Here is a 26537-nt window from a genome sequence, read left to right on the forward strand (position 1 = left end):
GGTCTGTACTTTGAAAAATGAATTTCTAATACTACGCTTCAGCCATGTAAGTTGTTTTTTGGGTTTGAATGCTGAGATAGAACTAAAAGAAATTCCAAAAGCATTTGCTGTTATTTTGATCTGTTTATAGTATTTTTTTTCCAGGGAGCTTACGCTTTAGAGCTTTGGAAGTGACTGCTGAGTATTCTTGAGAGGAAGAACTAGTTTCTGACTTGTGGGTTGCCTTAGGAAGAGAATAAATTTGGAGCAAAATTAGTCTATAATTACTTGGAGATGAGGATACTTGCAATAAATTAGCCTTAATGTAGCCTGTTCAAATAGATTATATGGGTAAGGACATGAGCAGGGACTCACCTTTAAAGTCACTATTTGATACCAGGTTTTCAAATAAGTGAGGATAAAGCCCTGAGATTTATGTTTTTAACAGTGCAAATGGGAAGCAAAGAACAATTCAGCTTTGTTTTCACTGAGTAAAAGTTAGCAGAACATCAAAGTTTATACAACTTCAAGGCTTAATACTGAGCAGAAATTGCAGAAACTTTCAGTCAGGGGTTCAGCTGCAAAAATAAAAATATGTTCCTTCAGCAGAGAATTGCCAGGGTCGTACCATGCATTAAGAAAACTGCTTCCATGAAAGCATTTGAAAATATTTAGGGACATATCAAGTGTTATGCAAAGAATATTATCATTGAAAATATCTAACTACATACAATATCATTGAAAAATACATACAAGGTATTCCCTCCCAAACATGATAGCTGTTTTCCATACTTTCCAGTACTTGTATTCTGTAAGTACTGAAGTTTATTTAGGGTCTCCAGAAAAAAGATTTGTTTTTTCAAAATAGAGAAAAAATTTAACGAGAAATTAATCTAGACATTCAAATGCATAAAAAATAGCAAAAAGAAATCAAGAATTTCTAACATAGAAAATATTTTAATAGCTCAAAATGCTTGAAATCAAAACTAAAAAGAAAGTAACTTGACCTGAAAGCTTTGCTTTTGAGAAAGATCAGAAATTTTAGAGTATTTTTAAAGCAAATTGAACAGAATAAATGACTTTGTATATTAAAGGGAGAAGAGAGAAGGGAAGTGGACAATAAGTTTTATATTACTGCAGTTATGAAGAACAGAAATGTTATTCAGGAAAGTTATGAATACCAAGGAGAAATGTGTGGTCAGAGAGGAAATGAAGGCTCTAAGTGTATATGGAAAAGTAACTTGGTTGCAGTATATAGGAATTGCTGGAAGGTCTAATATTGTAATGACAATGCAGGGTACCATGACAATGCAGGAACCACATTTCTCTTATTCACACAGCTGCTGATTTTGTCAAAGAATTCAAATAGTTTTGTGTGATGTGGCTTCCTTCCCTTATTGTGATGCTTAATGATTTTCTTTGGAATATATAAACAAACTCACATCTGTAATTTCAGAATTTATGCAAGAGACCTGTCTAAAAATTGGTAACACATTCTTTGCCTTTTCATTTCTTCATATCCCAAGCTGACTTAAGCAAGGAGTCACATGCTGGTTTGCACCAGTACAATTTATTACATGAGATCCTTTGGAATTCACAGACTTGCAGAATCCCAGAGTGGTTTGGGTAGAAGGGATCTTAAAGGTTGTCCACAAACCCCCTGCAATGGACAGGGACACCTTTCATTTTAAACCACAATTTTTGGGCAGACACTCTCTTGCAAAGGTGATTTGTTACTTTCTTTTTCATCAGTCTGCTCAGAAACCTTTTCTGCTGAAACCTCAATTTGGAAGAGTCTCCCTGACCATTCCCCTCAAAACAAGCTCTGGAGTTTAGAAAGTCCCTGAACTCCACTGTAATGAACACTCCTGCAGAGAATTAATTTAGATTTTCTGCTGCAGCCTTATCTTCCTTGAGCATTCCTTTTCCACCCTGATCATCTCTCAGCCCTTCTGAGTTTGTCAAGCTACCAGCTTCAGATGTGTTTGAAAAGGTTGTGCTACTGCTTTTTCAAATCCTTAGCAAGTTGTCACTTGAGGGTGGAGCTTTTGTGTATGAGTGTTCTTGGAGGTTTGAGGAGAGGGTGGCAGCATTGTTAATTTTTTGTTTAAATAGCATCTAATGCTATTTTCTGTTTTCTTTAACCTTACTTTGATTTGTGAATGTGTTGCTGTACTTTAATGAATCCCTTTGGTACTTTAATAAATCCCTTTGTCCTGCAGTTTAATCACATATCCTTGCTAAACAGAACTTTGCTGTTCATGCAAATAACTCTGTTGTTTCCTACCTGAATTTCAGAGCTTTTCCTACAGTTTGATTGCATTCTTGAAGAATGTAATGTCCCAAGCTATGAGTACACTTTAATTTTCTTTTGGTCTTTTAATTTAAACTTTTATTTCTGTTTCCAAGGCAGTATGTTTTGCTTTGGTGTAATGTGATCCTCCCTTTTTTCACAAGTTACCTCTTCTGAATATTGGGTTGGTTTTTTTTTACCTTTTGTAATTGATTAAACTCAGGGTCCTGTACATGCTGCAATCCTTTAATGGACATTCAGAAGATCTCTTTAGCTCAATGATGCTAATTTTTATAGATTGTAAGACACTGAGGCTATTCCAGACAGTGTAAGCCTGGAATTCTGGTATAAAACCCTTTAAATTGTATGCATAACAAATTAGCCCAAAGAAAATGGGTAAGTTAGTACAAAATGTACATGGTGGAATTTGTAAGAAAATAATGCAAATAAATCCTGTCAGAAACAGTTTTATTGGAAACAGGGTTTGGAAATAAGGTCCTGTATGTGAGGAACTGCAACAAGGACAATGGTGACTCTGAGATGAGCTGGGGTCACAGCACAAGAGAAATCCAGTAGGAGTTCCCAAGGCTAATGCTGTGGTGAAACAGGAGTGCTGATAGAGATCCCTAGTGTATGATTCAGGAAAGTGTGAGTAGGAAGATCAAGGCTATTTTCATCTCATGCAATACACTGACAAACAGGAATAGTGCAAGTAGTTTTTAGGTAGGCATTATTAAAAGGTGTTGAAAAAGTCTTTATATATGAAAAATCCTACCACATGAATATTTGTGCTGTGAAAATCAGGCCTTATGGTAGAGATTTCAGGCTTAGTTTGTTTCATCTATCTGAATGAGATTGATGAGATAATTTTATTAACATTCACAACTATGTTCTAAAACCAGGAAAATACTAGATACAAAAACTATTGTGTGAGAGGAACTAATTTTGATTTCCTGATATAAAATTACAGAAGTACTGTCAGTTTGCTCTGAAGTTTTAGTTACAAATCATTGATATTTAAAACCCAGACACAATGTTGTAGTCTGGGAAGCTAATTTGCCAAAGTGCTATTTCCATTCCATTTTTTGTATATATTAATTTGTTACTACTTTGAATCCTGACAAGAAGGGATTAGAAAATAGAGTGTGTTGACACTGATTAAATCAATTCAGGATTTGCTTTGTCTCAGTGTGAACAGTGACTGGCTGAAAAGTCACTGCCAAAAGTTCAAAGTTTTTATTGATTTGAAGGCTGCTAGGATTGATCAGCTCATTGGATAATTTGTAAGGCATTTTGGTTTTTCTAACACAGGAGGAAGTTCTACAAACTGCAAAGTGTGGTTCTCCTTGAAGATTTTCAGTGCACCTGCAGCAGCAGAAAGGACAATAGATGTGGACTGCAAAGCTCTGGTAAGATTACTCTAAATGTCTAATTTTGTTCTACTGCATTAGAAGAAAAAATTAATTTTTATTGTTGTTCTGGCTGCTATAACAGAGGATTAATCAATTTTATTAAGTGACCACACAATCATTTTTGAGTAACAAAATTCAATACTTATTAAGCTCTCATTTAAGCTCAGTGATATGAACTAAAATAAATGCTTGAATAAAAGTATCTTCTTTATCCTGTTGGGAAAATTGCACTTTTATTCTTTGGATCTCAAATAAGCTGAAGTCTAAAAAAAATTCAGTGTATCTGTTGTCCACAACAGAATTTGTCTCTTTTGGTATTTTACTTCTTCATGCATGCCAAATTATTATTGCCATTTAAATTTCTTTAATCATTGGGATATATTTAATTATGTTTGTATTACTAAATGAATACATACTGTCACTCTTTATAAAAAAATGAAATTATATTATATTAGTCATACTAGAAGAACACTTGCATCATATTAAATGAGTATCCTTTAAGTCACTTAACTTTGTAAAGATAAAATAATTTGTAGTATGTTTGCTTAATAAAGTGTTTTTGTTTCCCACTGATTTGTAATTTTATTTGTCTTTGAATTATCATTTGTAAAGTGTTTGTTTTCACAACTAATATTTTCCCTATCTTCTGTAAATGGATTTTTGCTTTATTGTCTATACATCCTGCTTTCTGCATGCATTGTAATAACAGGTGCTGGTAACAGGTTGTATGAGTAGAAATTACTGGTATGGTTTTTTTCCTGCAGGAGCATTTTTGCAAATAAAAATATGTGATGGAGGTGCTGAGGGAATACCTCTTCCAGTCACAGATGCTGGGAAGGGAGAAGAATCTCCTCAGTTGATTTTACATGTGTTCAAATTGGGGGTAAAAATCCAAACCAGTAAGCACTTCTTAAAATATTTAAATTTCATTGTCCATATATGACTTCACATTTGCTCTTCTTTCCTTGAAATTCAGTGTCCTGACTGTGAACTTGTGTAGGGAAGAGAAACAGATACTGATGTTTTCAAAGTTTGGTGTTGGATGAGTATGCTGGGAGGCGTCTGCTGCTAGTGAGGAGCATTAAAGCTGAACTAAAAGAGTTTGTGATTTGAGACCTTGAAAAGAGCAGTGTCGGTTTTTGTCCCACAGGATCATGCATTGCCTTGTATCATTTTCTGATCTGAAAATTCTCTGAAGTGGTAAAAGGGAAAGCTAAATTTGAAGTACACTGTTGACTTCTATTGTATGAGAAATTCTCAAGGTGCATTTGAACTGTTCCTATAAATTTTAATCAAATTCAATGTGAAAGCTTGAAAAAACCACATTAAAGTACAAAATACTTCTGCAGTGTTCAGGGCACTGAAATGACTGGCCTTAAAATTTGGATAATTCCTTTAAAGGGAGATGAAGGAGGGAAAGAAATAGCTATGTCTCTTCTTCAGATCTCTATGGAAAATGTAATAAATTTTTTCTTATTGATGAGTTTGGAAGATGACATGAATATTTCTGACTAGCAAATAAAAACATGTGGTTACTGCTATGACATTATGATTGCTGAATTTACTGGTTACATGCCAGGCACTCAATTTTGGAGTGTGGGAGCTTTCTGTCTCTTATGTAAGGGAATAGGATTATCCTATTAATTTCTTAGTAGAACTGTCAGTGTGACACCAGGAAAGAGAACCAGTGCAGTCCTTGACTGCTGAAGAATGGTCAGACATGAACAGAAAGCAAATCATGCTGCTGGTACTGCTATTAGAATGTGCACATGTCTGGTTCTTGAAGGTTAAAAATGATTTTGAAATACTGGAAGAAAATCAAAGAAATCTTCTAGAAGCATGGGGGACTGGAACAGCAAGCCTTGTCATATGAATGTTAAATAGCTCTATCAACTTAGTTTGCCAAAGAAAAAATGGAGAAGAAATGTGATCATTTGCTAAAGAATATTTAGTGGTGATGTCTCATTTTTGCTGACCAACTTGCATCAAGAGCTAATGGCCAAAAATTTACATCTGAGATTTATTTAATCTTGCATGGACTGTCCCAGTAATGAAAACAATAAAACATTGGAAGATCTTATAGTGAAAAGCATAGACAGAGTCTTGTGAAGGTGAGAACTTGAAATGGCTTCAAAATCTGATAAATATTTAAAAAGCGTACACACCTGGTACATCTGCTACATCAGTGAGTCAGATTTAATGAATACATTGATCTCTTTTTGACCTCAGAGTCTTCATCCTTCCTTGGAATGAAGAGGATTAGCAACATTTAATGTGAAATACTAATAACGCTGCTTTTGTATGGTAGCTATAGCTGAATCTCATCATCAAATGCAATACAAATTTATCCTCAGCACGTCAAAAGTCCTGTTCTGTCTTACACAAGTGTTCAGAATTCTGAAACATCCTTAATTGGCTACAGCAGAGGTAAAGCTGGCAGGATGGAGGGGTTAAATGAGTCAGGTGTGGCATCCTGCTCTTCTTGATGGTGACAACAGTGACACGGGCCTGCAGTGAGGGAGGGCCCAGGGAGCGGAGGGCTGGGGGTAACCCAGGAACAGTGGACAGTGTCAGGTCATCTTGGCACATATCCTGTTACAGTTGATGAATACATTTTCTTGCAGATTCCAGTTCTGTGTCTGAGGTTTGAAAATGCTTTAGGTTGGCTCGCCTTTTGCACTTCATATGTGGGCCTCTCTCTGAAGTGCAGTGCCTGTAGCAGGGTGACAGCTCCCACCATGTGAAAGGGGAGGTGAGAGGTGTCAGGATTGAGGCCAAGTTTCTGATTCTGTGCAAGCTCTGACCCTGATGGATGCCCTGAGGCACTGGCCATCACCTGATGCTGCTCCTCTGAAGAGTGCAGAGAACTCTGAAGAAACAAGAAGTTCTATGGCAGCACCCTGCAGTTGTCTGTAGCTCACATCTTGGTGTCAGCATAGAGTTGTTCTCTTCTGATTTCAGTGCATAAAATGAGCTAAAAAGAAATACCTACCTAAATGTTAGGTCTGTACTGCCTCCACCCCAAACTCATGCATTGTGTCCCCATCCTCATTTAATTCGCTCACAATTTTCTAATTTTCTGTGGTAAATTACTGCATGTGCTTTCATCTATCTTTTGCATAATGCTTAATTCTGATTAGATCAATGATCTTGAATTGGAACAACACAGGATTTTCCAGTTACATTTACCTTTAGTTTGCTTTGTTATTTCCATGTCTTGACATCCTTAAGGTGAAAAATTTCAATATCAAAGCCTACCTGCAGATATGTATCTGAAAGACTTAATTTGGTTTAACTCAAGTTTTTAATAAAATATTTTAGGTTTGCATTTCTACATTGTTGAGACCCATCTCACTACATATTGTTTCTGGATGTGTTTTTTCTCTCAACCTAAAATTCAAAGTGGAAATGAATTAGTTAAATGAATCAAGCCCAGTTTTATGCTGCCCAAGTTTTCTTAAAATTCTTTTGACCTGTTATAGCTGAAATAATTTAAGCTTGTACTTTGCTATTAACCAGATTATGATTAAGGTGTTCATGGAAATAAAAATATTGAATTAGTCAATATTTAAAGCCATAAGCCATATTGAAAAAATCATTCATTTTAAGCTCTAGACCAATTTCAATTATTTTAATCACTGTATATCAGTAAAAGAAATACCCTTGTTTTAGTAGAAGAAGTTATCTAACTGGAGATTTGGAGTAAAATCCTATTGTAGTCCTTACTCCTGAGTAGTCAGTGTGGGTTTCTGGTTGGGCACTGGAACAGCTCCCCAGGGCAGTGCTCACAGCACCAGCCTGGCAGAGCTCTGGAAGTGTTGGGACAATGCTCTCAGGAACACGGGGTGACTCCTGGGGTGTCCTGTGCAGGGCCAGGAGTTAAACTCTATGTTCCCTTCCAACTCAGCATATCCTGTGATCCAATGAAATGGATTTCAATTAATACCTCCTAAGGACAGAACCATAAATTAAAGGAATTAATGATTTAAATTAAAATTTAATAGCTTTTTCCTAATTTTTACATAGAAGCACAGTAGTTCCCCCAGTTTGAGGGACATCTGCCTTTGAATTGAATAAGATTTAATTGTTTTGGTCCATGTGGTCAATAGAATGCCCACCAAAAGTTGTTTAGTATAATACAATGCTTTACAGGTCAATACAGTGTTTGAATAAGAAAAATATTGTAATCTAATTTTCTGTGTGTAGAGAAGAGATTACACATACACGGTGTACAGTAAAAAAGGAAAAAAATGCCACAAACTTGGCTTTTAATAGTGCTAGTACTGTTTAATATTTTTATGTTTACAAGTTTTGGGATAGAGAAGCCGTTCCACTTCTCACTTTTTCTTCCTGATCATTAGTACTCATGGTGTCTCCTTTGCTGGATGAATGCTTTGTGCCATTAATTTGCAAATAGAAGAATAAAATATTGAATTTAACTCTCTTTGTGATAATTCCACCTGCTTCTATTTCCAAGTAAGGAATGGATGACAGTCTGTTTTTTCAGTGTTCAGTTAAACTTCTTAAAGATAGATTTATTTCTCATTTTCTTCCCCAGGTTTTGGGGTTTGTGGTTTTTTGTGTGTTTTTTTTTTTTTTTTTTTTTTTTTTGTGTTTTTTTTTTTGTTTTTGTTTTTGTTTTTTTGTTTTTGTTTTTGTTTTTGTTTTTTTTTTTTGTTTTTTTTGTTTTTGATTTTTTAAAGCCTACAGCCTGCTGACTTGGATATTTTTTCCTAATCCAAGCCCTGAATGCTTTGAATTCCAGTGCTCAACCATTGCAGAAATAAGAATAACCCTACTGAAATTGAGGGGGAGTATCCAGCTGCAGGTTCTGTGCATATTAAGAGAAAATAGATAATTAGTGAAGCCTGGAAAGGTTGTAAGGATGCATTCCATCTGTGAAGGATTGCTAAAGCTTAGTAAACAGGAGCACCCTTACAAGTGTGACAAGGATAAACCTGTGTTTCAGAGGAGGGATATAATCAAGTGTTGATAATACTGAAATAACCCAGTCAGTCCTAGTGCTGCTCATAACGAACACCTCCAACTTTACCTTACAAATTCATCAGTCACTGCCCAGATTCAACCTCCTTTTTTTGCCAGCTGTCATAATGAAAGAAACCAATCCAAATTCTAAGAATTTTTGTCTTTTTTTGGTGTCCTCTGTCTTTCAGTCCACCTGGATAACCAGTTTGGGCAATTGGAACTGCTGGCCTGTAGAGAACATTTCCCCACAGTCATTAAAGACTCCATTAGTTTTGCTACAAGTAGAAACATTTCCATAGCACTGTCCTGGAATTAATTCCAGTAAAGAAATTTCAGATTTGTGAGATGTCATTTCTGTTCTATCATCTTAGAAAATCATTCTGTTTTGTACTGCATGATGTAAGGGAGAGTGATGTTGGAGACTTCTCAGCTTTGGCTTTCTTTCCACCAATGCAAATTTCAGGTTTCATTTCACCCCGACAAAGATCATCAACTCTATTAAAAGAGATCAGCTGAAAAGTAGTTCAGGGAAAAAGGGAGAAAGTATGCTCTGTGATCACAGTCTGCTCAGGAATTTATTCATTTTTCTCTTATGAAAGTATTAACATATTTTTATTTAATTTTGTCTTGTCTAGACCAGCCTGTGGCAGTTTAATAAATCACAAAAGCAAAGGAAGAAACTTGTAAGAGTGCGGATGGTATAGGATGCAGAAGTGTATTTTCAAATGTATATTTTACTTTTAAAACTTTTTGAAGTATATTTGAGTTGTTCTCGGGGTTTTACTCTGTTAGTAAAAATCTAGATAGCACAAGCTAGATCAGACTGTTGTTCATTAGTAGCTGACAGCTTTTCAAATTCATGATGAATTCTAAGAATTGCCTGCACAGACCTCATCAAGTTCAAAAGGCCAAGAACAAGGTCCTGCATTCAGGGCACTGCCAAGCACAAATACAGGTTGGGCAGATCATGGATTGAGAGCAGCTCTGAGGAGGAGACTCAGGGGTGTTGATGCATCAGAATCAGCTGTGAGCAGCTGAGCATTTGCGGCCCACAAAGCCAAACCTGTCCTGGGCTGCATCAAGAGCAGCGTGGGCAGCAGGTGAGGGAGGGGATTCAGCCCCTCTGATCTGGGGAGGCCCCACCTGCAGTGCTGAGTCCAACTCTGGGGTCCCAAAATAGGAAGGATATGAGCCTGTTGGAAAGAGGCCACAGAAGGCCGTGAAGGTCATCCAAGACTGGAGCACCTCCCCTGTGAGGACAGAGAGAGCTGGACATGGAGCAGCTTTTCAGTACCTAAAGGAGATACAAGAGAGCTGGAGAGGGACTTGTGACAAGAGCATGTAGTGGTTAGTCAAGGGTTAATGACTGCAGACTGAGAGGGAGTAGGTTTAGATCAAATGTAAGGAGAAAATTCATTCCTATGAGGGTGGTGAGGCCCTGGCACAGGTTGCCCAGAGAAGCTGTGGCTGCCCCATCCCAGGAATTGTCCAAGGCCAGGCTGGATGGGATTTTGAGCAACCTGGTCTGGTGGAAGGTGTCCTTGCCCATGGCAGGGAGGTTGGAATGAGGTGTTCTTTAATGCTTTGTCCAATCCAAACAATTCTGTGATACTCCTCAAACTCTTCTCATGCAGAAATAATTTTGCCTTCTAATGGATTTGTAAATTGTAGATCAGAAGCATCACCCTTGCCAATTCTGTGGCGTGTTTCTTCTCACAGGATTGATTGGCTCAAGGAATAGTTCCCCACAAAAAGCCTTGGCAGATCTTTAGAGCCTGGGAGTCATGCTTTGGGGACTGCAGAAGTAAAACCCATCAGTAGGAGATGGCATTCTGTTTTAAACCTGTAGTTGATTTAGAGAGAGGCACAACAGTAAGAAATCTCAGAAAATATATGTTAATTTTCCCCAGCCTGTGCCTCTTTCCAGCATCTTTTCTTTTTCTGTTTAGTTACTTGAAGGAAACTCACAAGAAATATGCATTAGTGTTAAACTCTCACTATACAGAAATAGTGTGGTTTTAGGCTGTCTCTCCTGATTGCCCCCACTTACCACTCCTTCATTTGTATCACACAGCAGTCCTCGAGTGGATGAAATCCACCTGTTTTGGGTGTAATTTAACTGGGGAATATCTTCCACGTGCTCATTTAATGTCCTTCAACCACTGACAGAAGTTTAACTTCATGGGAGTGCAACAACCACTGATAACCAAAACACTGATGCCATTGCAGAGTGTGGAGGCTGAGTCTCCACCCTGCTCTGCTCTGTCTCCTCCTCCTGTGTCTCACTGCCAGCTGATATGGACACATCACAGCATCCAAATTTGAAACCCATCCTGTCAAAAACACTACAGTGTGGTTGTTGTAGCAGGAGTTTGTATTTGGTGGTAAATGTATTATGTCAATTCACAGGTATAATGCAGAGATATGTTACAAGTGTCACTGGTGTCAGAGCAAAACCAACTTAGAATCTAAATTATGTGTAAGTGTCTCCCTTGTTAAATTTTTCATTATTTATTTAAAAGAAAAAAACACAAAATTAAGATTGTTTTTTAATTATGTAACTTGGCAGTTGAAGTCAGTAACACACTGTTTTCATAGCTGTGGTACATTAATTTTTCATCAATGTTAAGCAAAACTGTAGTCTGGATATTGTCATATAAGGCTGAACCTTGGATCACATTCTCAGAAACTGAGTAACCTGAAGATATGAATCATGCCTTAAGATTTTTTAATTTCTATCATATGCTTTCATGGCAGTTGGTAGTATAAAAAGAACCATGGCAACATGGTTGGTGGGAGAGAAAATAAATTTGAGAAGGTAGTAATTATTAATCACTCTAACAAAAAGCAGTTAGGCAAATAATTCAGACCAGAGCATATTTGTATAGCTAATTAAAAAAATAAATAAAAAAAAACAAAGGATAATTATTAGAAGTATAAAAATGTGAGTGATTTTTTTGATAAATAACAGGTGGCAACCCCCTCCTCTTGTCCCTACAGATGAATAATCAGTTCTCTGATATAAGAGCAGGGAGCTAATATAGATCACAAAATGACATCTGAGCTGTCACTAACTGCCATGGAACAAAAATGTGGGGTTAGATCTAAACCAAATAATTAGAGGGGATGTTTCATCTGGACAAGTGGTCATATCTATGAAAAATAACTGTTATGTGAAGGAAGAGAATGGCCCTGAATAAGGAAACTACCAATTCCCTTAGTCCACAACTGCTGCTGCTCCCCTGGGGCTTAGCAATCAAAACAAGAGGGTTTTTTCTCAACCATTACACACAGCAAGTCCATGGAAAAGTTCTTTTTAAGAAAAATTTGCTCACTGATGGCCTGGAGTGCAGATTGAACTAGGTAGTAAAGTAACATTATTGAAAGGAAAATGTAATATTTGAACTCTGTTCCCTGTCATTCTGTCAAGGCTAAGAACTTATGATAGGTTTTTGGCTCAAGAAAAAACATGGTTGTATATACACTCTTAGAGATGGGTGTGGGTTTTTTATATTTGTTTGGGTTAAATTTTTGATTTTTTTTTCTTTTTGTTGTTGTTTGTTTTGTTTTTTTGAATAAATAGAAGTGAGAGGAACATTAAAGAGAACAGTGAGAATTCGTCCAAAAGATGTGGTTAAGTGTAAATTTTCCGGCTATGCTCAGAGGCTCTTTAATGTGACCTTCTGTGATTTTTTCTGCAGAAGTCTGACCTTTAAACCTGTCCTGCCATTTTTCAGAGCTGCCAAGAAAACTGGTGCTACTGCACTGTTTCCCCCCCAGTGATTAATGTGACTTGTGAGAAATCTCTGTTTTCCTTGTGTAAGATGAAGGAAGAGGAGGAAGGAATCTTTATTATTTGTTCAATTGCTATGAAGGTTGTCCATCTGTATAACAGAAATCTCTATGCTTAAGAGTGTTTTGGCAGGGGTAATACTGCTCCCAAAAAATGTACAAATGTCCCTGCTTCTTTAAAATAGCATTGCTGTGTTCCCATGATCAGAATACTATTTACGAATTCTTGAGTGAAAGTCAAACAAAACTTTATAATAGAAAATATGTTAAATATTTATTTTATTCAAATCAAATAAATTTTTTTCAAATAAAATTTTTCTGCATTTCTAGAACATGGGTAAAGCAGCTAGTTGTTCTTTTGTGCTGGATTTCTATGGACAGCGTACACAGCTTCTGAAACAGCCAGTGATAATTAAATTAGATCATCACAATGAGCAACAAGTTAATGCACACATACAAATATTCATAACATCTGAATCAGGAACTTCAAGTAGGTACATAAAGCTAGTTGAGTAAGGATTTGATTTGTAAACAGGTGCTGTGTTGAAGTTTGAAAAATGCCATTAACTCAGGAATGACTTGGTTTTAGTTATGAAGTTTTACTGGATGTTTTGACTTTAGGCTATGGATCTACCTGTTTTAGATGGTTTGGCCTACTGAAAAAGTAATTGAGATTTTTCCTCTTCTATTTAAATCAGCACAAGGAGTGACTGTTTAAATGTGACAATATCTGATACGTGCTCAAGTCATCATCCTCAGTAGGATGGAGGGCCCAGGGTCTGTTACTGTCTGAAGACTTTTCTCCAGCCTTGTAAAAATGAATTTGCTGCTTGATTTGAATTCCTGGAAAACGGAGATGAAAATCATTCTAATTGAAATCTTAGAAGACTCAAGAAAAGCTAAAGTCTCAGTGATCATAGAGACTACCTCAGTTGAATCTGAAGACCTATTTGTATAAAATTAACTAACCTGAAGGCCATAACAATGATTCCCTGCAGCAAATATTTCTACTGAAAAAATTCCAGCTAAAGCTGTTTGAGAGAAATGGGGAGTAAAAATTAACACTACTCATTTTACATGGGAGGAGGTTATTTACATCTGAATATTTACTCAGTAATAATTTAGATATTTCTCTGGGATTTAGAAAGGATAATTTATAAAGAATTTTAACTGTTCAGAGAAACCATCTGTGAAAGCAGGAAGTTTCGAGTCAAATTAAAATTATTTAATGTTCATTATTCATTAATTAAATAACAGTTTCACTTATTATGATTCGTTTGTACATTGGCACATATTTTTAGTCCTAAATGCAGAAAAAACAACACTATTTATAATTTTAATTTAATCAATATTATAAATTGATAATTATTAGTATCATTAACCATTTAAACATTGTAACAATTTTCAATTAAAACTTTTATTTACTGTATTTTACTTTGCTGTTTACTTTTATTTCCTAAATTGTAACAGTATTACAGAGTAGTAACTTCGGTTGATAAATTTAGGTCGATTATCTCAAATTGTTTAGAAAAATGAACTGCAATAGTTACTTTGCCTTGCAAATATTCTAATGGATTTATTCAGCTTGAATGTAGAGATCAAGACAGAAGGTGATTCTTAAATTTTGATGTAAAGAGTCTAAAAGGCTGTTATTGCTTTAAGCACTTACTCATTAGCAGTTGTCTATTTCATGGAGAAAATTCTAAGTGTACCTCTCTGGTTCACTATGTCAAGAGACTTTGTAATCCATTGATGTACTTGAAAAGTAGTATTTTCTGTCTGGAGAGGAAATATCTAATAAGTGAGCTCCAAGCAGGATCTGTACAGCGGGAGATAAGCCAGAGGGGAAGGTCTGTTTTGAACAGTCAATTATTAGTTTCTGCTTTAATAAAACCAAAGCCTGCAAAGGATTGAGTTTGGTTTCCTCATAAGTGTGGAGACAATAGTTTTGTCTTTGCCAAATCAGTTGTTTTTTTTCTCTCTCAAGTTCTTTAGAACCACATGAGTACCCCAAAGTTGGTAATGTATCTGTGAAACATGTTGCCCACCCACACTTGCACAAGATTTGTTTTTGTGAGTTGAAACTTGTGCTGCTGTTGCTGTTTGTGAAGGCTCCCAGACCACTCACACACTGTTTCTGAACCCTTTGTGGTGCTCTTTAAAAGTCACTGGCACAGTGTTGCTGTTTACATGCAGATCTAAGCAGAGACAGGGTATTCCCATTACTGGTTCCAACCTTCAAATCTTCTTGGTTATGACAGTGTAGAAAAATGAATGCAGCAGATCTATTCTGTGTGAGCCCTCCACAGCAGAATGTGACTGTAGGATGCATAGAACAATTGAAAAGCACCTCATTGATACTTATCCATGTTTTGAAGCTGCAACCTCAGGAGATAGCTTTTACTGTAGAAAAGTTAGAGGATGAAATAATGCCTCATGTCCAAATATGTGGATATGCCAAAAAAAAGTATGTCAGGTGGTTGCAGTAGCAATTCTTTCCCTCACAAACTGATCTGCCAGGTGGTCAAAACCGAGCAGACAGAAATGTGGAGAAATCTCTATTTAAAGGCCTTTATACTCTCACTCCATGATTCATGGATTCACAATTATCTAATAAACACTTTCAACATCTTCCCCATAGAGAGGAAGAGGCTTTTTCTGATTGACAGCAGAAATAAACTTCACATACCCAGGGAAATTCAAGTGTAGGCCTTGCTTCAGACTGCTCTAATTTTTGCTTTTTAAGAGGTTCTAGTAAAAGATGTGATGGTGTTCACAGGGGTCTCAGGTTGAGGGAAGAGACGAGGATCTGACTCCATGTTTCAGAAGGCTTGATTTATTATTTTATCATATATATTACATTAAAACTAGACTAAAAGAATAGAAGAAAGGATTTCCTCAGAAGGCTGGCTAAGAATAGAATAAGAAAGAATGATAACAAAGGTTTGTGGCTCGGACTCTGTCTGAGCCAGCTGGGCTGTGATTAGTCATTAATTAGAAACAACCAACATGAGACCAATCACAGCTGCACCTGTTGCATTCCACAGCAGCAGATAATCAATGTTCACATTTTGTTCCTCGGGTCTCTCAGTTTCTCAGGAGGAAAAATCCTAAGGAAAGGATTTTTCATAAAAGATATCTGCGACAAACAGATACCATCAATAAGAAAATAGATATAGATGTTACTGTTATTAATAAGCATTGCTTGTGATATACTGAGTTTGCATTACTTTAGTAGAGTGACTGCTAAGGGAATGTGTGGGACAGACTGCAAATACCTTTAGCATTGAAGTAAATATTTATATGCAGCATTTGTTGTTTCATGTGAGACAGTAATCTATGAGCAAATCTCAAGGGTTTAAAAGTTAACTTTTCCTGGAGCAACAACTAGCAATGAGGCTGTTCTCAAAGTTTATCTGATCTTACGAGTCATAGTAAGGAACAGAAAAAGAGATAACTCTTATGGAGATTGTTCCCTTTGATTTATATATAATTCTTTTTTCAGAAAAACTATGAACATTTAAGAAGTTCTCTTCCTATTATAACACATTCTGGCTCCTGAGACTGCAGAGATATGCCAAAAATAAAAGTTGGATTTAAAAAAAACAAGTGGCTAGAATCTAGGAGAGAAAGATTTTTATCAGAGCAATTTTACTTGTAGAAAATTCAGGAGAAAAAGTTTTTCTCCGCAGAAATCTTGAAAATTTCAGCTTTCTGTTAAAATTATCTGTACATGTTTTGTCCAAGTGATAACTGTGGTATCAGTCTTTTAAATTGTGAAGAAATGCTTCCTTAAAAATCTATCTTTAGACCTACAGAATGAGAGAGTCACAGTAGGTGCAAGATCTAAGACAGTCAAATTAATTAGCATTTACCTCCACTGATTGATTAACTTGATGGTAGGTGGTGTAGCTGAGATGTAAATTACCTCATTAGTATGGTGATAAAAATTCAGTAAAATTATATATTATTGGAGTTAGTTACTGCTTTTAAAGTAAAGAATTATTTTTAGTTAGCTCATAACAGCATGAGCTGTGAGTAGAGGCACATAGTAGAATATTTTCTTCCACATTTTGCAGGAGTCTTTAAAGTTGGTGGAAATAGTGTAATAGTTCTTCTGCTATTCTAGCTTTGGGTTCTGATAGGTGGTTTTAAGTTTATTTTTACCAAGTATTTCTGTAAGTCTTTGAAGCACTGGAACCTGGGCAGTGCTGGTCATTGCCTTTTCCTGGTCAGTTCTGAGTGAGCTGATATTCAGCTCATTTCACTGATACAGACTTTGTTGTGTTTGTAGTTGCATGTCAGAGATTTCTAACCTCATCACATCAAATTTTCAATCCAGGACAGTTGAGTCAAAATATTAATCCAGTATTAAACTAATAGACTAATTAAATTAGAGTAAATTCCCAGAAGCAATTCTGTGGTTTTAGTTACTTTATAAATATGTAGAAATCATCAGCACTCACCAATCCTTCCAAAGTATGTTCTAGTCTATTGGATTTGTGAATTTATGGCATTATTATGACTTTATGTAGCCCTTGAAAACAAATCAGTGAAACCAGTAGAAAATAATTACAGCTAGGTGTTGTAGCATTATATGGGCAGATACAATTAGTTCAGGAGCTAAACCTTGAAGTGCTGTACACAGCAGAGTCCAGGGATAATAGTGCAGTTCTGTGGTAAATAAGGGACACAGATTTACTTCAACATTTACCCTGAATTACATTGAAAGAACTCTGAGAGTAAGATTTAGTCTAGATCTGAGAGAAATTATTGAAAAAGACAGGTTTTCCAAACTATCTACCTGATATATAAGAAGCTATTTGGAAATTGAAAGTATCCTAAATTTTGCATCTCCTTAACTTCTCTGAAAGAAAGAGTCACAAATGCTGATTTTCACTATTTTGAGACTGATTTTGGGCAGTTATCTCAGTGTGATGGCATGCTTGCAAAAGAGTTTGCATATAACAACTCCTGACATACCTGACTTTGAAAATGCAGTAGTCACTCGTATCTCTCTTGACTTCATTCTCTAAGAACAGTACATTTCTCACTTGCAAATGTTGCACTTTTCAGTGATTTTTATTGAGTGATACTGACTTTAATTATTTTGTTCTGCTGTTGTGGATATGACAGTCTCTGAAGGAGAAAGAATTATCTGAAAAAAAGAGAAATGTCTGTTTTTGAGAGATGCAGCCTGGATTTACATCACACAAAATATTTCTATCACCCAAGGGGTGTAAATACATCTATTGATTTGATTCAAACTGTTTTCTATCATTGGCACCTCATATATTGTGTGCATGCATCTGCACAGCAAAGTGACCCATAAAAATGATGAATAGGAGCTGTATTGAAATCTGTCACTTGCTGAGTCACGCTTTCCAAAAATGTTGATGACAAAGTAGGTGTAAATGATTTTCCTGTAAAATCCTCTGAAGATTAATTTGGTGCTTTGTTACATTAATTCAGTGTCAGGTATCAGAAGCAGCCCATCTTTCTGCAGTCAAACTCAGTCAATTTCAGAATGCCAAATGTGCTGTTGGATGCATCAGCAGCAGCGTGGGCAGCAGGTGAGGGAGAGGATTCTGTTCCTCTGCTCTGTTCTGCTCTGGTGAGACCCCATCTGCAGAGCTGAGTCCAGCTCTGGGGTCCCCAGCACAGGAAGGACAGGGACCTCTGGGAAAAAGCCAGGAAAAGGACAGGGACCTCTGGGAAAAAGAGGTCACCAGGATGATTAGAGGGAGCATCTCTCCTGTGAGTAAAGGATGAGAGAATTGGGGTTGTTCAGCCTGGAGAAGAGAAGGCTGCAGGGTGACCTAATGTGGCCTTCCAGTTCTTGAAGGGAGCCTCCAGGAAAGACAGAGAGAAACTTCCTACAAGAGCATGCAGTGACAGGACAAGGGAGAATGGACTCAAACTGACAGGGAGTAGATTTAGATTGGATATTAGGGGAAGTTTCTTACTGTGGGGGTGGTGAGGCCCTGGTACAGGTTCCCTGGAGAAGTTGTAGATGCCCCATCCCTGGAAGTGTTCAAGGCCAGGATGGATGGAGCTCTGAGCAACCTGCTTCAGTGGAAGGTGTTTCTGCCCATGGAATGAGATGATCTTTAAGGTCTCTTCCAACCCAAACAGTTCTATGATTCTGTGTTCTGTGATCTCTTTCTCCATTGATTCTGCTAATGGAAAAGATTGACTTCTACATTTTTTAGTAGGGCTTTGATGAGCCAGCTTACTGTATGAGGTGATTAGGGCAACTGAGCTGATCACTGGAAGTGCCAATCTTCAGTATAGACATTGGGAGAAAATATCTGTAATTGGTAATTTCTTCTAACACTGCTGAAGCTGAGAAGGAAATCTTCCTCAGGATTTGGCTCTCAGGAGTATGGAGAGTTACTGAGCTTCGGTCTCCATGGATGCAGAGGTGCCCTTGATTTCAAATTCAAAAAAGTATTCATTAAGATGTGAGCATAGTTATTACTTTCTCAGTTGTGGGAATTTGGGATGTTAATTTTACTTTGACTCAGTCTGTATCCCCCTGTCAGGTATACTTCTTATAATTATCTTAAAATAGCACTTTGCTTAGCATTCAACTCATCTTTGAAGAGTTTTGAAAACTCAGCTTTTTCTGCCTATCTTTACATGTAAATCCAAATATGTGCATATTATTTAGTTCATTAGTTTTCCTTTATGTATATATAAATTATTGCAATGTATAAATTATCGCAATATCAATTTGGTATGGGTTGTGGCATCTTTTGGTGGAGCTGACGATAACATAGATTGATTCAGTCATTAAATGTAATACTTTTTCAGTCTATTGTTTTCCTTCCATTTCAGAAAAATAATTTTTGTAATCACCTTTTGCAAAACATTGTTTTCCTAGTTTGTTTGCTTAGTACAATATGTAGGCCTCATTAAAAGGTTAACAGTGTTGTAATTTTTAGCCAGGGAACTTAGAATTATTGTAATAACTTATGAGCTAATTGTTGCTGTATTCTGTTTCAGGGCATTATTACTTAGACACTAATACATATTTCAGCTAAAAGAAATTCAATTCAGGGTGATTTTCCTATGTAAATTTATATGTAAATTTAAACCTGAAACTCACTGCCCTTTTAGCTTCTGATATTAAATGTTCTGTGCAAATTTTTCCCTTCTAGTTAATTTCCTGTACTGCAATAAGAATGGATTCCTTGCCAAGCAGGTTTTACAAATATATAATTTGCTTAAGGTGTTTAGTCCTAAATTTCAAGCAGTTCAATCTGCTGTTCTGATAGATTTCACTGCTGATGAACAGTTGGTGCCTTTTTGAGAGCTGGTATTTTATAAGGCAAAATATGCCAAGTAAAATGGGGAAAAAAAACAGTATCAAGAGAATAGCAATGCTGTGGTTCTCTAGCCTCATAACCCTATGTGGAAAGGAGAGGATTATCTTGGAAATTCATTTACATCTCAGAGAGAAAAAAAAAAAGGCAAAAAAAAAAGGAGGACCTTGTACAGTGAGGGAGTAATGGAGAGATCTTCTCCATTACCTTAGGAGTGAACAGGGAGCCTGAAGGACACAGTGCCTCAGGGCAGAGGAGTTCCGTGTGTGAATGATGAGTGCCAGAAAAGCCCAGCTGAGTCTGGGCATGGGTGTCTGGGTTGGGGTGTGTGGGGAAAAGGATGGTGAGGTGTGACCTGGGACACTTTGCATCAAGCACTTTAAGAGCCAGAACTGATTTCTAGAAGTAGTTTGACCAAACTGGGCTGAGCTCTATTGAATGTGACCCTCTTCTCAAACTGTTCTCAATTGCTGCTGCTGAACTCAATGGAGCCTCTTTTGTTCTGAGAAACAGAAATGAGTTAATAATGAGAATACAGCAGGAGACTCGAACTCCTGCTACTGACATGTAGACACTGATGGGGATGCTGAAAGCTTTGGTCATTTTGAGCCTATGGAGGAGAGAAGCCAGGATCTGTTTTTTCAACAATATTGCCACCATTCCAGGCTCAGTCCTTGTGTGAGCAACATTCCTGCTTGTCAGGTGCAGCACAGAGATAGAAGGCACTTCTTACTCGTCCATCTAGAAGAACCATCATTTGGACAAGGACCCACAAAGGGAAGATTTTCTGCTGCATTATCTCACCAGGCCTATCAAAATAACTTTCCTGCTGCTTACTCAAATTAAAAATTTGCTTCTGTAGCCACAGCCTGGCAAACTCGGGAGCAAATCCAAATGCTTTCACCTCAAGGTCTATGGATTGAAAAAGCTTCAAACAATGTGGAATGAATGCCATCTCCATAATGAAATTGGATTTTAATTTAAAACAATTCTTCTAAAGAATAACAGCTTTAGTGAGTCTCTTTAGACACTTTGGCCAGGCGGGGTTTTTATTGACACATGCTGATGGTGAGAAACAGGATTATTATTGAAGATGGAACACAGAGAATTGTTATGCACAGTAACTGTAGAATGTGTCCATCTTCCTGCAGATTACCTTGTTGAACTTAGAAGAGGATTAGTTGATATTTCAGTGCAGTGTATACATTAATAAAAGTAAAATTGCATATTATGGACTTAAATAAATTAGATCCAGTTGCTCAAAGAAGGAAATAGAGAAAGGAATGATGAGAAAGTCTTTGGGAAAAAATATGTCAGGAAAGTATTTCAGCACACAAGTGTAATATCACAAATGATCAATTGAGGATGGTGAGCATCTTTTGAAACAAGAGTCTGGTTTACAAAGTATCAAACCTATGCATAGACAGGCTATTAATGAAGGATTGAGTGTTGGAAGTCCATTGTTTTTTCAATTTCCACAGAGAATAAATGTTATCTCATATTTACATTTTGTTTTATTTAATTTTAACTCTGGTGAGATTATTGTAAATAACCTGAACTGTACAAGAATTGGGTAATTGAAAGTTCTAAAGGAATAATAGCATGACATATTGCACAAAAGTGGCTCTATTTTGGTGACTGGCAGCCTTGATATTAGAAATGTTTGAGGAAAGAGATTAATTTCCTTCTTTTCTCAACTTTTACATTTCTCCTCTATCAAAATGTTTATTAAATACTTAGCACTGAAATGTGGAACTAAATTAATGACTATAAATGTGTTTGGAAATTGCCTGTGATGTTCTTCTTTTACATTCGGTCAGATAAAATGGCACTTTCAAGAAAAATAAGAAAAATAGAACTCTTAGCAATTGCATGGGCATTTTGTTATTTATCCTAGTTCTATACCTCCATAACAATCCAATAAGGCCTGGAAACATAAAAAAGTTTTTTATATATATATATATGTGTGTATAAATTTATTTTTTTTAATACATCTGCTCTTATTACCACCTATGAATTAGCAGATCATTGAAATGTGTATGGCAATTCCAGGCAATTTTCCTGGGAAATTCCAGGGAAATACATAACCCTAAGCATTCGTTTTATACTGGCAAGAGAAAATTGTTTTATGATAATACTGGCAATGTAAAATTTCCTTTGTGTACAAGATTAAAAAGATTTCTTTCATAGTTGTTGCTTTTTTTTCCAAATCAGCTGTCCCATATTTCCTTTTTACTGTAAAAGTATTTTTTTAACTCAGCATGTAGATGCTTTACAATAAAATTGTTATGAAGCCTTTGGCAATAAAATGGTAGATAGATTTAGAAACTTGTTTACACCAGTAAAAACTATTAATCTGAGCTTTAAAATATTTTATGGCAAATTTAAATCCCATTTTACTGATGCAAGGCACTTAAATGATTTAAATTGTTGGTGTAATCTTGCCATCTGTAGAACATTAAATGTGTTTTATGTATATTCCAGTACTCATTGTCTATAAATGGAAATGTATAGAAATTTACCAAATCATAGGCAGGCTGAAATCAGTGGGAGGCAGCTCTGTGTGGGGTCATAAAAGTATTTCATATTCATTTTTAGTGTGTTATTAATTTTAATAATAATTTTATATTTTTCTCCTTTCATATTGCAACTTGAATTATTTACTTTAAAAAAAACAACTATGTGGAATAATTTTGCTGTGAGAAGCAAATCACTATATCTTAAAAAAGCCAAACTAACGTGGATTTTGAAATAAACTGCTTGGTTAGAGCAAAGAAAAGAGAACAAAAAAGAGTAGACACAAATATAGGTGCAGAGAAATAAATACATATTCTTATTTTTGGATTTTGTGTATTTTGTATGGATAAATATGTATAAATAGAACATATATATTTTAAACTGCAGATGTGCCTCCTGGATTATCACATTGTGCTGCCTTCATAAGTAAATTCCTTCTGGTCTATTCAAAGTGCTTTATTTCATGAATTGTATTGATATTGATGCAGACTGGGCACACAGGATGGATTTAAACCATTTCTAATTTACAGCAAAAGGAACTCTTCTGAAATGTAGCAGCTGTGAAGAGTGAGCTGTCTCTGCCCAATTCCTGCTCATCCTAAAGGTGTAAAATATGCAGATTTATCTAATGAGACCATATTTTGGCTCTATTTTATTACGGTAACTGGAGTTTTTTATGCACTTTTAACTGTATCAATGTTTTCCAGGTGGTCAAGGAAAGATGGTCTTTGCCCTGGACTTTAAACAAAGATACAGAGATCACTAGTGAGGGAAATGGCCTAAAGGAATAAGAGAGGGAACATTTATTGTGGTGGTGTTGTTTTAATGTCAAGCATTATGATGTAACTTATAAATTAAGGGACCAGATCCAGCAGAATTCAGCCTAATCATTTTCCAGTTTGCAAAGTAGTTATTTGTGGAATTTTCCAGTTTCTTGGCTGTTGGGAGACAGTTTGGAGATTTTACCTGCTTGGCATTACAGCAGATGGGCTTAGGAGGTGTATTTTGGCAAGCCTTGGTCATATCTTGGAAGGTGCAGTGAGCTGTTAGAATGCAGACCAGCCAGGAAGATTTGAACTTTTCCGTATTTATGGAATTAAAGAGTTTACAATTTGAAGGTTGTCTGAAATTTTTCTTTCTTTCTGCTGCAACTTGGCTTTTTAGAGGTAGTTCACACGTCAAAAAAGCTGCAGCCTGAGTTTGCCTAAGTGTAAACAATGAGTAAGTACCTTGCACTTTTTTGAGAAGTATCTTTTAAGTGTAATTGCTCATAATTAATTTTGTGATTTTGGATTTTTTTTCCTAGGATACTGTTGGAATTAATATTCCCATCACTAATCCTACCAATAAAGTTCTCAAGATGAATGTGCTGCTGGACCATCCATCCCTATTTGGGGAAAACTCTTTCATTCTCAAGCCCAAACAAACATTTTCATATCACCTGCAGTTCTCTGCAGCTGCTGTTGGCGCTTTTGCTGGAAGGTATGGTGTAGAGTTTTGGTACTTGTAATTGTGGCTGTTTTACTAATAAATTGACTACTTTCATTGAAACCTAAGTTCCTTGATGAAAATATTGCCCTAAAAATGACCACATAAGTTATTAAATGGAACTAAGAAAATTTCCAGCCTTAAAAGTATTGTGTCCCTAATAGTAGCTTTCCTCTCGGGGGAAAAGCATTATTGACAGGCAATGGAATAACTCCTACAATAGAATAACTGTAGTGAACTCTAGCTCACTACAATTTAGTGAACAATGTTTTTAGAAACTTACTTAATGTTAGAAGCCCCCCTTGAAAACTTCTGAACAGTTGTTTTTTTTTTTTTTTAAATTTTTAAGTTCTGTAAAGGGAATAGCACAATTTCATTTTCTTCTGAGAAGAAATGAAATTGTAAAAAACAAACTAAAACATGAGGAGAACCCTTTAACTCTCTTCACTTAAATCCATTTACCTTCATGATCTTCTGTTACTTAACCATGATCCACTAAATGAATATGGGGAGGTTTTAAATTAAAATTTTTCCATTACATTGGAAATCCCAGTGAAAACCTGTAGATATCTTAATTAGCAATAAAAAGACAGATGACCTCTTGGTCTTAGTTTCAACTAAAGCAGTTCAGCAAGTAATTGAACAGTGTAGAATTGAAAAGCTTACTTTCCTGGAATTTGGTTACCAAAGCATTATTTAGTCTAAAGGCTAATTGAAAAACAATTCTCTGTTTTTCAGTTATCTCAACTGACTGGCAAAAATATGGGGATGGGGTGAAGGATGGGGTGGTCATTTAAGAGGAGGGCAGAGACAAACACCAGTTTTGAAAGAATATATTCAAAGTCAAAATCCATTCAGAGATTTATTCAATTTGCTTGTATTGATTTTTCTAAAGACCAGAATAATGTCAGATGTCATTGAGTGATACAGATTCAAATAATACTGTTTTATAAAAATGAGTACTTTTATAACTCTACTAAGTATCTTTATTTTGTAGAAATTATGCTATCTTAAACTGAAGATGAGAATAGAGCTCATCTTTTTTGTTTTCATACCAGATAATATTTCTGGTATGAAAATATTTTTCAAGTGCAGAATTTCCAAATAATAAGATAAGTGTTTATTTTAACAGGACAAAATTTTGGGCTCAGCTTTGGTGGGCTGGGTCTTAGGGGATATATGCAGAGGTGAAATAAAGCACATGTGCACATTCTCCAAATGGTTTTGCAGTTTTGCTTCAGAAGTGTGCAATAGCTCTTTTAAATTGCAGTAGCTCCCACAGGCTGCAGTTACAGCTGGGCAGAGGTACTTGCACATTACATCCACACTATTAACTTCTTTTTCTGAAACCATGCTCTGTTTCCTTTGCTATGTTAGCAGCTGGGAAAAACTGTTGGAAAAAGGGATTGTGGCAGGTGTACCTTTTCAAATGGTTGATTCTTTCCTAGAGCTGTTTTATGCTCACTTTAAAAGCTCTGTTGGCACAGGGGATGGTCTGGAACCATAAAGTCATGGAATGGACATAGTTATCTATAATTTAGAAAAAGAACTCATCCTTAGAGGGTCATGGGTTTGTACAGTGCATTTCTTCTGAGTTTTTATATGCTTCCAGTGCTTTGGTTTAATATTATTATGACTCAGCTACTCAAAAATCATCAAGAAATAGAAAAAAAATTCTGCAGTAGGAAAGGACTGTATTAGAGTGTCTGTAACTGAAATATATTGCTGTACATATCTCACCCAGCAGGATACAATTTTCAGTCATGACAATCCTTGATTGTATATCAAAGCAATATATTGAATATTCCTTGAAGTGTATCTCTTTGTCATGCTTATAGGGATGTGTCTATATCTATTTCTCACTTTACCACTAGATTTGAAAAAATTTTCCTTTTTAAAGTTATTGTATAGCATTTCTGTTACTTTGCCCTTCAAAATGACTAAAAAGAAAATACTGTGATAGTGAAATGAAATTAAAGCTTTCTCTTATAAGCTGAAATATGTTTGGGTCGTATTTTTGATAAAAGCAAGCTAACAAAAGAAAAAATAAAATTGAATTTTATTTTTAATGAATTATTTTTACAATGAATTTTATTGGTTGAATTTAAAAAAGATGAAGAAGAGATTTTGTTGCATCGGGAATTCTAAATATTATTACACTTGGTAGCTGAATTCAAATACCAGTGAGAGCTGTTAGAAGAAAAATATAATCTAATTAAAGAAATCACTGTGCTGAAATCATTAGGTTTCCCCTCAATTTTAATCTGTTTGGGTTTTCTTTAAAGATCTGAAAAAAACCAGCTGTCATGTTAAGCTTCTGTATCTGTTTTTAGTGTCATGTTCCGGTCAGATGTGGTTGGAGAATTTTGGTATGCCCTGAAGTTCAATGTGGAGAAGCCATCACCAGCTGCCCTGCCTGATATAGGATGTGAGCTTGGAAAGTGAGTAGTTCATGGTGCTGGACTGGGTCTCTGCTTTATCATGGAAAACATATGAAAATTTAAACTCAGAATAGTGCTCTATGTCTGCTGTAGAAGATTGCAGAATATTTTTTTAGATATATTTGCAGGTAGGTGAAATATTCCTTACAGAAAAACAATTGAAATGAAATTTTAGCCTCTATGTAAACTTCCTTTGAATCATTTTTGTAGAAATAATTTTAACAATACCGCAGAATCTAAGTACCCAGATCCATTGTACAGAGCTCTGTAGGTTTGCTTTAGTTCCTGGTTTTTTCCTTCT

At 36.0% G+C, this 26537-nt stretch overlaps 1 protein-coding gene across 1 annotated transcript in view; it reads left to right on the top strand.

Moving 5' to 3' along the window:
• The window catches only part of CFAP47 (cilia and flagella associated protein 47), a 259541-nt gene that overhangs the window by 153575 nt on the left and 79429 nt on the right, over window positions 1-26537 (top strand). The window contains exons 51-53 of the mRNA XM_063182155.1: window positions 3584-3681; window positions 23614-23789; window positions 26129-26236. Of these exons, the coding sequence (XP_063038225.1) occupies window positions 3584-3681; window positions 23614-23789; window positions 26129-26236 (382 nt within the window). The remainder of the gene's footprint in view (window positions 1-3583; window positions 3682-23613; window positions 23790-26128; window positions 26237-26537) is intronic.

Source organism: Melospiza melodia, chromosome 2 (assembly GCF_035770615.1).
Source record: "Melospiza melodia melodia isolate bMelMel2 chromosome 2, bMelMel2.pri, whole genome shotgun sequence".
Taxonomy (NCBI): Eukaryota; Metazoa; Chordata; class Aves; order Passeriformes; family Passerellidae; genus Melospiza; species Melospiza melodia.